Raw genomic sequence first — 14,728 nt, 5'->3', positions numbered from 1 at the left:
ACTGGGTGTCTTGATTGAGCCAGAGACTTGACCTCCTAGGGTGCTGGGGAGTCTCCTGGTGGGTGAAGCGGGGCCACCTCCAGCTGTCGGGGTTGTCACACAGCTGCACACAGCGGAAACCAGGAGCCAGCCAGAGACACGGACAGAGCCGAGGAGAGGCAGCTGGCGCCCAGTGGCCGCTGACTGTCGCGTGGGGATGCTGCTCCATGGGTGGATGGTTCAGTAGTTCTTAGCCACTCACGGTGTTGTGCAACCGTCACTACTAATCCCAGGACATTTCCATCACCCCAGAAAGAAAACCCGTTCCCACTGAGCAGTCATTCCTTGTTGCCTCTCCCTCCAGCCCCTGGCCACCAGCGGTCTACCGCGCTCTGTCTCTGGATCTGCCTGTATCTGGATATTTCCGATACATAAGGAAGTCAGACATGATGTGGCCTTTGTTTCTTTGACTTAACAAAATGTTTTCAAAGTTCATCCATGTAGTAGCGTGTGTCCCTACGTTGTTCCCTTTTTTGGCTGAATAATATTCCATTTTATAGATAGACCACATTGTGTTGAACCATTTAGAAGTTGATGGACATTTGGGTTGTTTCCACTTTTTGGCTACTATGAATCCAAATTTTAAAAGAGAAGATTGAAACCTAGATTTTCTAAATCTATTTTTATTTTTATTTTTTTAAAGATTTTTACTTATTGGACAGAGGGAGAGAACGAGCGAGCACAAGCAGGGGGAGCGGCAGACAGAGGGAGATAGAAAAGCAGGTTCCCGCTGAGCAGGGAGCCTGATGTGGGGCTTGATCCCAGAGTCCTGGGATCATGACCTGAGTCGAAGGCAGACACTTAACCAACTGAGCCACCCAGGCGCCCCTCGAAATCTGTTTTTTAAATGTTGACAGTGAAATGAATTTTAGAAATTGAGAATGTGGTTGGGGCTGATTGAATATATCTACAGGTGGCCAGTGTGGTTTGTGGACTGCTAGTTTGCCATCTCTTGCCTCTTGCCCAACCTGGAGGCCTCTCCTTGGTTCTGACGCACTTGGCATTTTAACCAGTGACTTGGAGAGAAAACGGGACACCAAAGCCCAGAGAGGCTGTTCCTTCCTCTGGGGCCACACAGCAAGTTAGGGGCCGGTTCAGTGCTTATGGCACCTAATCCTGGAATCGTCGTGCCATCTTGGACTGCTGCAGAAGCCTTCCGTGACCGAGCATGTCCTGTAGAAGTCACCGAAGATTCTGGCATTGAGAGGTGACCGGTGCTAACATGTTAGCTTCTTTGCTTCCTGGTTTTTCTGGGTACTTGTTTGTAATAGTTGAGGTCGTATTGTATCTACAGTTTTGTGAGTAGACAGAGGTATTTCCGTTCGCACCATGTGATGAGCATCTGCAGGCGTCCTTAGAGGCTCCGGTGGGGCAGTGCTGGGCTGGAACACTGTCACCCAGCAGCCGGTGGCCGTCCCCGGGGGTGGTGGAGGTGGTGGCGCCGTTGTGGCGCTCCACTTCCCGCAGCCCCGCGGGAGGTGGCCTCGCAAGCAGCTCCTGAGTGTGCGGGAGCGTGGTCACAGCGCCTTGAATCTTCCCAGCCTGCTCCAGAGCGGGACGCGGTGTCACACTTAGCGACTGGTCTCTCATAAAACCTGCTCGTGTGTGTTTTCTGGGCCACCCCGCTGCCCAGAAACACGTTCATAAATTTGAAAACTTGAGAGAGGCTCCGCCCAAGCCCTGATAGTTGCACCCTCTGGATGAAAGGAGCACTGTTTTGAAAGCCGCTGTTTGTAGCCAGCCCTGCCATTTCCAGTTCCTTCCAAGCAGCACGGGGGGCCTCTTGGCCAAGTGGGCCTTGGGAGGAAGTGCCGAGGGCTGAGAGGAGGGCCGTCGGAGCCCGCCAGGTCAGCGGGGCACTTCCTCCTCTGTTCCAGACACACAAAGCAGCCACCTGGTAAGAGAGGGGCCCACAGCCCAGTGATTCAGAAGGCCTTGGCTGGCGCAGGCCCGCTCGCTGCCCAGGCCGGGACAGAGGCCGGCTTCCGCCCCAGTGGCAGCAGGTGGTGCTGCTGGTGTCTTGGTGACCCCCGCCACTCAGTTCTGTGACCCCGTCATGTGACGGCCCCCTGTGCACATGAATATTCATGTGTGAGGCTTCGGAGGAGCCCGGCTGCCGGGTGAGGGGCCCCGGAACACGTGCTCCCTATGAATGGGCCCACAGAGGAGGAGGCCGGAAGCCGCTTGATCTTTCTGCCCTGGGTTCCATCCTCCTTTGCTCTCATTCACTTGCGCTTTCAACAAGCATTTATTTATTGGGGTTGTGGCGTGGCCCGGGCCCTGTCGAGGACGTGGAGGACAGAGCACAGAGGCGCCTTGCAGCAGAGCTACTGTCCATTCATGGAGGAGGAAAGCGGAACACCGGGCCCCAGCGGCTGCGCTGTCGGCCGGTGTTCACTGGGGGGTCGTCTGCCGTGTCAGCCCCGCCACTGCCTGCTTTCCCACAGGCGAGCTTAGGTGGGCAGTCAGCACCCGTGAGAAAGCCCACATAAGCCACGTTACCTGACTCCCCCGGGTAGGTTTGAGGAGAGTGAGGGGCCACGGTGTGTAGCCTCCCGTGACTCCTGGCCCACCATGCAGCAAAAAGTCAGCACGGTGGCCTGAACGCTCATAGGTCCCCAACCTCCACCCGTAGACTGGAAGCCTGACGCAGCTCCCCGAGGCTGAGCTGCTTATCCATGGTCGTCTGGATGACTGGCCAGGGTTTGAACCAAGGGCGTCTTTAATCCTCAAGAGCTCTCTGAGCAGGGACCGTGCTTTTTCCATAAGCACGGCGGCAACATGGGCGGGGGTGCTTTCTAGGCCAGGGCGTGCTAGGTTGTAGGGTTCTTGGCCGTGCTGTGGGTTTTGTTGTTTCGGCGTATTCTAAAAGGGAAGCAGGGCCCGTTGGAAGTAACTGAGGGGTCAGAAGAGGCTCCCGAACAATCAGGGTGGCGTTGCACAGCAGTGGGGGGCTCTGTGTGGAAGCCTTGCCTGCGAGCCCAGGATGATGGAGGCTCGGCGTCATGGCCACTGGTGGGGGAGGTGTGAAAGTGCGTGCAGTGTACACAGTTTCGGCTGTCACAGCGTTTGTGTGGAAAGAGCGTTTCCCGAAAGATCACAGTATTTTGTTTTGGCTCTTAACTCTTCTGTGTTTATCAGTTGGGGGGGAAACTAGTGTGTTCAGACCCTTGTTGTCTGAGAGAGGGTCGGGATGCAGGAGCAAACCCTCCCTTTGCTATGGCACGGCAGGGATGCAGTTGCTGAGGGGGTGCCTGTGTGAGGCCAGGAGGGTAACGGCTGAGGCCTGGGGCTGCCTGGGTTCCCGTGACCTCCTGATTCTTTCTTTTTACTTTGTGTCAGCACGTGATTCAGATGTCATGCTTGGGAAGACACGGTCCCCCCGTCCACAGGACTGCCTCACCCCGTCCCATGGTCACCGGCTGCCCCTGACCCTCATGCTGATTGCAGCAGATACATTCTTGTTTCTCTCGCAAAGGCAGGACTTGGGCCTCGGCCTGCTGAATGCTGGCCAGATGTTGCGCGGATAGAGCAAGGTGACAACAGGGACCATGTGTGGGTGGGAGGCAGGGCTGCTCCCCGCTGGGTGCCTGTGTGCCTGAGCTGGCCCTCCGATGCTGGGCCCCCACTTCCGAGAAGGCGTGGCCGGGCGCCTGAGTGCTGCAGGAGCTCAGTGGTGCTCACACGTCCCAGCTGCCCATTCTAGTCACTTGGGAGCTTCTAAGAATCCTGATGCCCGGGCCCTCCCCAGAGTTGGTGTATGTGAAGGGAGGAGACGGTGTATTTTCCTGACATTCCTGCAGAGATGCCTAAGGACAGCCACCACTGCAAACCACTTCTGGTGGCCCCTGAACGGCATGGTGAGTGAAGCACTGCCAAATCTAGGCGCTGGTCTCTTCTCCGCAGTCCTGTTCTCTCCCAGACACTGTTTCTACCACGTCGTTCGCTCTGGTGGAGATGCAGAACCGAGGCCCTGTGAGGCGCTTTGTTGGGGCAGAGCAAGGGCCTGTCCCCACTGCGATTCCAGCCGGGACCAGTGTCACGTCCGGCAGAGCTGGGCCTGGGGAGAGCAGTTGCCGTCACAGGGAGGTGGCTCTGTGTGCGATTCTGCGAAGACCAGGTGGAAAGGTCAGAGCAGCTTCTGGAGGGAGGTGGGTGTTTCTGGAGGCCTCTGGAGGGTTGTGGGTTTGAGGCAGCAGCAGCAGAAGTCCCTCGTCCACACAGGAGTTGACAGGCTTACGTGTTCCAGGGATGGTGGGAATGAACATTGCAAGTCAGAATCTTCCTTGGCCGGTGTCCAGCTCACGGCGTTGCTGTGGTTTCAGTGACAAGTCTGGGAACTAGCAAAGGCAGCCCTGTCCTCCCCTTCCCTGTGCCCCTCCCACTCGCTCTCAGCCAGAAGTGAAAAGACAGTGAAGGTGGCAGCTGATAGAGGCTGGACAGGCCAGCTCTGAAGCCACTCAGCATCTCAGGGACCAAAAGAGATAAAGCCGGCACAGTAGAACACCTAGCAGAGGGTTCATGTCCCTGAAAGTCAGGGACAGTCCTACCTGCATGTCCGTCCCTGCACGCGGCTGCTAGGGCTGCTAAGGGGCATGCCTGGGAAGGGGGCCCAGGGCCCTGAGTCCTCCTGGAGGCCTGGGGAGCATCCCCTGGTCTTCTCTGAGACTGGCAGTCACCACCCTTCCTGCTGCCCTCTCTGAGCCTCGGAGCTCAGCCAGGTTGTCCCAGGTGCTACCCTCCCACCTGCAGGGGTGGGGCTCACCTGTGCCCTGCTGGAGATCACAGCCCAGGGAGACTCTGAGGCAAATGAGTGCTCTACAAGAAAGCGGAGCGATTCCAGGAGTTAGTGAAGGCAAGAAGAGCAGGAAAGATGCAGGGACTTGGAGGCCCAGAGGCAGGAGGCGGTGGACATGCCCTTGTGTGCATCTGGGGGGCAGTGGGGACGTCAGTGTGGCTGGGGAAGCACAGAGGCAGAATGAGGACATCTAATACACATTCTTTTTGGAGTTCCAGGAGAGTTTTAAGTTTGAAAAGAGTGCGATGGAGGGTTTTTAGGCTCGCGGCAAGGAGCCGCTTCTCAGATATAGGAAGCCTCGTGAATCGTAAGCGGGATGTAATAAAAGAAATCCCCACCCAGGCGCATGGGCAGGAGACTGCAGAACACCGTAGGAGAGCATCCTAAACCCACAGGGGGTGGACAGTCCGTGCAACAGGGGCAGTAGGCACGCTGGCAGCTGACGTCTCAGCAAGGACGGCATGTCCTGAAGGCCCGTGGGATAAGGTCTTTGGGGGGCGGGCACTGGAAGAAAACCCATCCGTCTTGAATTCCCTCCCTAGTGAAATCCTTTCTTCCAAGAACGGTGGTGAAATGCATTTTAAATCTTGAAACACCAGCAAAACCACCGTGGTCCTCCAGGATTCTGTACTCACTGAAGGTATTCTGCAAGAGGAGGGTAAGATGCAACCTTGCAGGTTAATAGATCGATCCCAGCTTCTACTCGAGGCTTGGGGGTTCGGGTTATTCTGGCTCTAGCCAGGAGCCGGCCAGGAACCCACTCAAGCAAGAGATGCTGTAGTGCCCGGTCACTTAGGAAATGACAGGGCTTTCGGGAATTCCGTGCCAGGAACGGGGTGCAGGGACCAATCTGCAGCTGGCGCGTGACTTCACCAGCAGTGAGAATGGGACGCAGTCCGGGCAGCACGGCTCACGAGGTGCTGGATTTGTTGTTCCCAGGGTCCGGAGCACACCCATTCTGAAAAACTCACAAAACTTGGATCACGTGCTGGGCATAAAGGCTAGCAGCCTCAACCCCTTTCTGGAAATTGAGAGCACTGGGAACACATTTTCTGACCACAATATCCTCAACAACAAAAAGAAAACTAGAAAAACTCCTTACACTTGATACTTGAAAAACACTCCTGAAATCTTGAGTCAAAGAAGAAATGACAACGCGAACCAGAAGTGTGGAGAACCAAAAATAATGAGGTAAATAGTTTTATTTCAGAAGTGCTGGGGCACCTGAAACAGCGTGAGGGGAAGTGACAGCTTTCGGCGTTTACATTTGTAGCGTTGCCACCAAAATAAAGTGGAAGAAATGAAATACAGATAGGAACAGAAATTCGTGCCTTAGAACACAGACACGTGGTAGTATCCACAAAGACAGATGCGGGTATTTAAAAAGAGTAATAAATAAAACAGACAAATTTCCTGGCAGGATTACTTTTAAAAAATAAAGTGGGGGCGTCTGGGTGGCTCAGTCTGTTAAGCGTCCGACTCTTGACTCAGGGTCTTGACTCTAGACTCAGGGTCTCAATCTCAAGGTTGTGAGTTAAAGCCTCATGTTGGGCGTGGAGCCTGCTTAAAATAAAATAAAGAGGAAAGACACAGATGCTATGAGGAGTGAAACACAGGAACATAGTGCCAAGATTGCCCATGGAGTAAGAGGCTGTTTGATCAACTGTATGCTTACAAACCTGAGAACTTAAGGCTTAGAAAGAAAACTTAGCAGAGCTGACCAGAGCACAACAGAAAACCCCAAAATAGGGATAGTGCTGTAATCATTAAAGGCACTGAGTCAGGACTTAAAAATCCTCCCCACCCCACGATCCACCCAGAGGGCTTTACCGGCAAATTCTAACACCATTCAAGAAACAATTCCACCTTTATACAAACTCCTTCAGAGGGTAGGAAAATGGGGAGTGTCCCTGCTGGTTTTACGGGACTCGCATAACCTCAACACCAAAACCAGACAGGACGTACAGGGTGAGAACAGACCTGCCAGGCCACCCCCAGTTACAAGAACAGACGCAGAAAGCAAAAGAAACAATTGCAAATCCAAACTGAAAAACACACAAAGGATACAGTACCTCCTGAGAAACTTGGTTCGCCCAGAGCAGGTCCCGAGAAGACCTGTTCATGTGCCATATCACAGACCAAAAGAGAAAAACCATGTTGTCATCTGAATAGAGCCCGAAACCGGTTGGTAAAATGTATCAGCCATTCATTGCAAAAGTGTTAGCAGACTTGGGGTGACGAGGTGTTTCCATGACCTGATAAAGGGCTTCTAGAAGGAAGAAAAGCTGGAAGTGGTAAATGCAGCAGCTGTAATGTAAAACGGATCCTGAAGAGCGAGACAGAGACACTGACTTAGCACTCGGGCTTTGTGTTGGGTCCGGTGGTCCCAGCCAGCACAGGGAGACAGGAAAAGGGAGGAAAAAGCATAAGGACTGGGAAGAATTAGGCCATCGTCGTTCGCAGGTGTTATGATAATGTACATAGACTATCCAAAAACTTCTCGTGTGACTGTTAGAATGAAGGGGTATCAGAATTCTAAGAATAAATAATTTGCATGAATTTTAATTATTAGACTTGAGAATTTAAAACGATTGCTGGCCCAAAGAATCAGTGTATAAAAATGGATTTTTTTCTGCATATGATAAACGAATAAAAATGAAATTTTAAAAACACACCAGTCTCAGGGCACCTGGGTGGCTGTCAGTTAAGCGTCTGTCTTTGGCTCAGGTCATGATCCCAGGGTCCTGGGATCGAGCCCCGCATTGGGGAGCCTGCTTCTCCTCCCTCTGCTGCTCCCCCTGCTTGTGCTTTCTCTGTCCAAGAAATAAAATCGAGTCCCTAGAAATAGATTTTACAGTTGTATGAAGGAATTCCTTATGGAAACAAAGGATAAAATAAAGATTTTCACTGAAATCTTTCACTGAAATCTTCACTTAAATTTTCTCTAATTTCTTTTTCTTTCACTTTAATCTTTCACTTAATTCTTTCATTGAAATTTTCACTGAAATCTTGCACTTAAATCATTCACTTAAAGAAGGACTTAAGTGAATGGAGAGATGTCCTGTGATTTTGGTGTTTTGGAAGACTCGCTATTACAGTGATAACTTCAAACTGATCTGATATTCAGTGCAGTTCTGAACAAAATACCAGCAAGGTTTTTTTTTGGTAATTTTTTAAAAAGATTTTATTTATTTAGGGGCACCTGGGTAGCTCAGCTGTTAAGCGTCTGCCTTCGGCTCAGGTCATGATGCCACAGTCCTGGGTTTGAGCCCTGCGTGCGCTCCCTGCTCTGCGGGAAGCCTGCATCTCCCTCTCACACTCCCCTTGCTTGTGTTCCCTCTCTCGGTGTCCCTGTCAAATAAATCTTAAAAAAAAAAAAAAGATTTTATATATTTGCCAGAGCACAAGCAGGGGGAGCGGCAGGCAGAGGGAGAGGGAGAGGCAGGCTGAGCCCGGAGCCCGATGCGGGGCTCGATCCCAGGACCCTGGGACATGACCTGAACTGAAGGCAGACGCTTCACTGACTGAGCCACCCAGGTGCCCCCCTGCAAGGCTTTAAATTTTTTTTTTTTTAACTTGACTGACAAGATTCTTGTTTTAAAATGATTATGGAAGAGCAAAGGGCCGGAAGTAGCCAGAATACTCCCAAGGAACAAGAGCAAGGTATCAGGTACCAAATAGCAGTTATCATTATAAGAATATCTGTGAGGATAATCCAGAAAGCCCAGGGCTGGAAACAACGGGGTTAGTGCATCAGAACGGAGAGCCCAGAAGTGAATCTGTGACCCCACAACTTACGGCGGAGGCAGCAGTGTGTGCTGGTCAGTGGGGAGAGAGTGGCGCCGTGATGACGCGTTTGGCTAGGAAAGCACAAAATCGAATCCGTGTTTTATACCATATGCACCAATCAGTTGCTAATGGAGCGAATCCGTGACCGTGCGAGGCGAACTGTGAGTCTGCTAGGTGCTGCTCCAGAGGAAGACATTGAGGTGTAGGGAGGGCTTTCCTGAATGTCAGGAAGAGCACAAATTAGAGGGGAAAGTACCGACGGGTTGCACCCCCTTCAATCTAAGAACGTCTCAGCTCATCAAAAGCTACTTTAAGGAGAGTGAAAAGAAGAGCCACACATTGGGAGGTAATTGCTTTGCTTTTGTAACCTACGTGAAACAGTATTCAGAGCGTGGTAAGAACTCTGAAATCAAGAAGAGAAAGATAAACACCCCCAAAGGAAGGCGGAGAAGGACCGGGACAGGCTCTCGATAGGAGAGGAACCACGGAAGACCCGCGAACACGACAAGAGGCACGGCCTCGGTGAGGAACAGCGAGATGCAGATGAAAGCAGCCGGGTGACCGTGCACACCCGCGACTGGCACGCGTGAAAACGTGAGCGTGAAGCATTAGGTGATGGCCAGTTGCTGGAGCACCGGGACTTGCGTGCACGTGGCTCGTGCCTTATGGGACGAGCGTGTGGAGAGCACCCTGGCGTCACTCAGCCGAGGGGAAGGAGCCGTGACCCGAGTGCGCCCGGACGGGAGAACGACAAAGGCAGCACCACAAAGACAAACCCAAGCCGGTACCTTCAGCAGACGGATCGGCTGTGGTTCCTCCCTGCTGGGGTGGAAGGTTCTGGGCCGGTGAAAGGGAACAGGCTTCAGCTGCACGTCAGCACGGGTGAGGTCTCCCAAATAAAATGTGGCGTGAGCAAGGCCCGTCACAAAGAATGTACAGTGTTTCTGTTTGTGCAAAGTGAAGAAAGTAGCACAGCTGATCGGTAGGGTGTTTAAAGGTACCTCCACGGAGTAGAACCAGAGGAAGGACCAAGGGAAGGGCTAGCACAGAAGTCAGATTGGGTGGCGGGTGCCGTGGCAGGGCATCGGCTGTGACCGTCACAGAGGAAGGCGAGCCATGGGCCACGTGTGTATGTGTGCACTTAGCGTGAGTAACGCCCGCGTCTGCACGTATCGGGTGAAAGGTCCGCGCGACAGATCGACACCTTCCCTTAGGCGCGCTCGGGTGTTTCGCCCTTCTATAAAAGGCCAGCTGTGAACCCCTAAATTGATCTGTCACTCGCTGTTGGAAAACATCGGCTAGGTGCATAGGCGTTCGTTGATTATTCCTCTCCCGGTCGTCCTCATCTGTTTTATTCGCCCTCTGTCAAAAGCAGAAACCACTCAAAGCAGGTGGGGACGGGGCCCGGTGGGGCCTGTGGCTGGAGCAGCGGGGGCCTGGGCAGGGCTCGCTCTGCGGAGGAGGCCTGTGGACTGTGGGGAGGCGGGCTTGAACCTAGCTCAGGGACCTCCGTGTGGGACCGTGTGTGGCAGACATTTGGGAGAGTTCTCAGCTCTGTCCTGTCTGGTACCTTCCCAGTAGTCTGGGCCCAGCCCAACCCCCCCCCCCCCCCCCCCCGCCCAGGGTGGGAACCCCAACGGCTCTCGGCCCTGGCCTTCAGTTTGGTCCAGCTTTGCCGGCCTGGGACAGCACCCTTAGGGTGGCCGCCTGTCCTGACATGGGGCAGACCCGGGTGTGGCTCACGTGGCCCAGTGCCCTTTCCTTTCTCACCCCAGCTGCCCAGAACTTTCTGAGGACGTAGCTGAGCCTACCCTGCCTTCCTACAGGTGCCAAGCCAGCTGCCTCCGTCGACCCGTGGGGCGTGCCCACGGGCGCCAGCGCACACTCCGGCCCCAAGGGCTCAGACCCCTGGGCGGCCCCGCAGCAGCCTGCCCCCAGCACTGGGAAAACAGCGGACGCCTGGGCCGCAGCCTCGGCCGCCAAACCCGTCTCGTCCTCTGGTGAGACCTTGCCCTGCCCAGGCTCTGAGAGCCCCTTTGGGTGCACGGCCCTCCCGTCCTGGCTTCTCGGCATGGGACCTGTGGGTTTGCCTGCCCTTGCTACCCTTGTCACCTGCAGCCTTTGTCCCCAGCCCCCTCCCCCCCCAGTGCCACAAGCCCACTGTGAAGGGTGAGCTCACAGGCCTTCTGAGCCCCTGTACCTCTGTCCAGAGGGAGCTTCCCGAGGGGGCCTGGGCAGGCTGTGCTCTAGGCACTCCTTCCAGTAGCTTCCTACAGGTGCTCTCCAGGTCTCCCAACTGGCTCAGAAGTCTCCCCGTGCATTAGCCCCTCCTTCAGTTTGGTGTGGGGCTGATGGGAGCAGTGGCAGGCAGACACCCCCGCACGTGTTCTGGGAGGCCAGGATCCTTGGCCCAGCCCCTCCCAGGCCAGCAGGTGACCCTGAGCTGTCCTCTGGCGCTCAGTTCTCCCCCATGATCGGGGGTAGAGATCCCTCCCCTGCCTGCTGCCAGCACCCCCACCCCCCGGCTGTACACCGGCAAGCAGAATCATGGGGAGGTCGTGGTGTACCCACAGTCACCAGCCTCTTGTGTTCACGCAGGGGCCTTTGATCTCTTCAGTAATTTGAATGGTACAATTAAAGATGACTTTTCTGAATTTGACAACCTCCGAACTTCAAAAAAACCAGGTATGTGAAGGTGGTCGTGGTTTCCTTAACGTTCTGTGCGTTCGACCGGTCCAGTTACAGCGCAAATAAATAGCTTTCAGAACCTCTCAGCTTCCTGCATTTGCTTTGTGTTTTGGTCTTGGGTGCTGTAAGTGGCTGGTTGCAGGAATTCACACATCAGCAGTGAAAAGTCATGCGGTGGAGATTTTCTCTCACCCTCTCCTGGTGTTGGGCCCATGCTTCCTGTCTCATTCACCTCTGTGTCTCAGCCCTGCTCCCGGGCCCCTCGTGGTTGCCTGCGCAAGCCCCCTGCCCTGGCCTCCCCAGCCCAGCCTGGGCCCCCACCGCCCCATCTGAACCCCTGCCTCCATATGCCTTCCTCCTCCCAACTTCCCACTCCCCACGGTGCCGCTTGTGCAGACAGCCCCAGCTCTGGCCCTGGACAGGGCGTCTCTGCCCCCACTTGATCACCCCAGGCTGTGGCTCCCACCCAGCACCTGTCAGAGCCCCCGCCCAGTGCCCCTGCAATGGCAGGGCCTCAGGGTGGGGTCAGAGAGACCCGGCCGGGAGAGGGGGCGGAGGCCAGAGGTGGGGGGCAGAGCCAGGCTGCCTCTGTCCATCTCCCGGCCACATAGAGCAACTTCTCTCCTTTCTCTTCCCTCTCTCTGCTTCTCCCTGTGCCCTCCTCTTCTCCATCTGTGCCCTCCCACTCCCTCCTTGTCACCACCTCCTCCAGCAGCAGCCACAGGCCCGGCTGGCCCCCATCTAAGGTCCGAGCAGCCTGGCACCCTTGACAACCCCTTGGTCCCCTCTCAGCTCAGGGGACCAGAGGCAGCTTAGAACGTGCTGCTTCTTGGGGTCTTTCTTTTGCTGCGTTAAAAAAACAAAATTCCACATGTCTCCTCTGCAGGCGGAAGTGCAACCTAACGGTCCTTGCCCACCCGTGTGCACCTCAGCGAGGCAGCCATGTGGTCTTGTTACATGGACGGTCCTTCCGTAAACTTGCAAGATATTTACCCCCAGTTCTAGAGCTGTTTCCACTGTAGAAAATTTGGAAAGGTTTATGGAAGGAACTGGAACTCTTTGTAATCCTCCCTATCCCAGCCTGTGTTTGACTTCTAGCATTTTTTCTGAGCTCTGTTTACACGGTGGTTTTTGTTCAGCTCATACTGTCGGAAAGCATCGAATCCTGACTCCCCCCGCCCCGCCGCCCCCCAGAATAGCGGGTTGAAAACATTTTCTCGTGACGTTAAAAATTCTTCAGAAAGTAGTCCGTAGCTGTGGGATACTTTGTATTGCTCAGCAAGCACGGATTTGATCTTTACCTTTGGGAAGGACGTTTTAGGTTGACGCAGGATTTGCTGAAGTAAATAACTCCATGGTGAACATCCTCATGCTTGGGTCCCCGTTCCCGTCTCGCACTATTTCCGGAGACTGGATTCCTAGAAGTGGGATTGCGGGGTGCAGAGCATGACCATTTTTAAGAACCTTTACCCCCCCCTACCCTGCCACATCGCCATCTTGGCAGAGCACTGACATTGCCATCGGCCTGTCTCAGGACACCCTCTGTTGGCTGAACTTTTAACTTGCTTTCTTTTCTATCAAGAAATTCATGTTCATTTTAGAAAATTGACAGTGAAAACACGAAAAATGTCCATTGTCCATGCCTGGCCCGCAGCCCCAGATACCCTCCTAACGTTTCTGGAGGATCGTGCCGTCCCAGCTTTGCCAGCTCTGCCCTTCCCGCGACGTGATACGGCTGTCTTCCTCGTCGTTAGGCCTCCTGTCCCTGCGCTCAGTTTGGTTACATGAACGGGGGTTCTGGAAGCTGCCCTGTGGCTGACTGTCCCCGGCCGCGTGTGCTGGAAACAACACTGCGGTGAACATCCCACCTTCGGCGTGGCCACGGAGCTTCCCGCCGGAATGTCTGCATCGCACGGGGCGCTCCTGGAGTTAGGAGCGTCGGATGCCGCTGTCTCGGGGCCCCAACCTCGGTCCTCACTGTGCCCCCGTGTGTCCTTGTCTTGTAGCTGAGGCCGTGACCTCTCCACCGTCCCAAAACAACGGAACTACAAGCCCCGACCCCTTTGAGTGCCAGCCCCTGACCACCGCCTCAAGCAAGCCCAGCAGCGCCCGGAAAACACCCGAGTCCTTCCTGGGCCCCAACGCAGCCCTGGTCAACCTGGACTCGCTGGTGACCAGGCCAGCCCCACCGGCCCAGTCCCTCAACCCTTTCCTGGCACCAGGTACGCTTACTCCCGGGGCTCCCTTTGTGTGTCTCCCCTTCCTGAGAACGGGTTTGGGGCAGGCATTAGGCCCTGATCTCTCCGGGGCTTTTCCTGCCGTGTACACGGGCACCACACTCGGAGGCATGCCCGGAATTCTTGGGCCTCTCCAGGGCTTGGGGGACGGGCGAGAAAGTGGATGTGTGGTTGGGGGATGGGTGGAAAACAGCCCCTCCCCTCAGTGGAGACCACTGAGCAGAAGTTGCCCCGGCCCTGGTGCCCTTGGCCGGGAGACCCTCCAGCAAGCACCACTTCTCGGTCAGCTGGGGAGGGCAGTGGCAGGGTGAGGAAGAGCTGGGGTTTGCTGCCCAACATTCCCCTTTTGGGGGGGGGCATTTTCTAGGGGCCTATAGACCCTCAGTGTAGCCATTCAAGGTTCCAGATTCTGACTTCCCAGGGCTGGGAACTCTGCCCACCCACAACCATACCCATCCCCGCCCCCCCCTCACTGCCAGGCTCTAAGCCTCTCCCTCTGGGGAGCGTCCCCCGCCCCGATTGCCCAGCAAGGCCTTGGGCTCCCCAAGGGCCGGGATGTGTCACATTCAGTCTGAGCTCCTCCCTCAGACAGCAGAATCTGCAGTCCGGGGCCATTGCCCCTCACAGGACCCTGCAGAGAAGGAACCCAGGACTTAGAAGAGCTGAGGGTGGGGACCCTAGGGCAGAAGTGGGATGTGGAGTGCCTGCCCAACCCTGTGGTCCTGAGACGGGCGAGGACACGCGTGCTGCTTGCTCCCTGGGTGGAGCCAGGTTCGAACCCAGTGTCTCAGCCAGGCTGGGCTTCCCCCCCCACCCCCCCCGCACCCCGCCATCCCACCCCAGGGGCTTCTGCTGCCTCTGAGCTGGCCGTGCTCTGGTGGGGCTGCTCTGCAGGGTAACGAGAGGGCTGGTGCGGGAATGCCTCCCCCGGGTGGGATGGAGAGCCGGCAGCCTCTCCTGGCGGTGACTGCGACTGCCCCTCAGCCAGCGGCCTTTGTGCTCAAGGGCTGGGCTGCCCTGGGGACCGTGCTGGCCGCTCTCGGGTGTTTTGGCAGACTATCAGCAGACGTGTTTGCTAAAAGCTGGGGGAACAGGCTTTAGGATGCGTGATAAATTCTGGAAACGCCGGATAAGACAGAGCTGCATCTGCTTCTTGACTGCAGGGCTTCTCGGAGCC

At 55.4% G+C, this 14,728-nt stretch overlaps 1 protein-coding gene across 6 annotated transcripts in view; it reads left to right on the top strand.

The window, feature by feature from the left end:
• Positions 1–14,728, top strand: part of EPN2 (epsin 2) — a 78,251-nt gene that overhangs the window by 60,235 nt on the left and 3,288 nt on the right. For all 6 annotated transcript variants that reach the window (XM_045778316.2, XM_045778318.2, XM_045778313.2 and 3 more), the window contains 3 exons: positions 10,453–10,626; positions 11,225–11,311; positions 13,321–13,536. In XM_045778316.2, the coding sequence (XP_045634272.1) occupies positions 10,453–10,626; positions 11,225–11,311; positions 13,321–13,536 (477 nt within the window). The remainder of the gene's footprint in view (positions 1–10,452; positions 10,627–11,224; positions 11,312–13,320; positions 13,537–14,728) is intronic.

The sequence above is a fragment of the Ursus americanus genome, chromosome 14 (genome assembly GCF_024610735.1).
Source record: "Ursus americanus isolate L20-20 chromosome 14, mUrsAme1.1.p, whole genome shotgun sequence".
Classification (NCBI taxonomy): Eukaryota; Metazoa; Chordata; class Mammalia; order Carnivora; family Ursidae; genus Ursus; species Ursus americanus.
The sequence above is the reverse complement of the archived record's forward strand: the minus strand, read 5'-3'. Positions and strand labels throughout refer to the sequence as shown.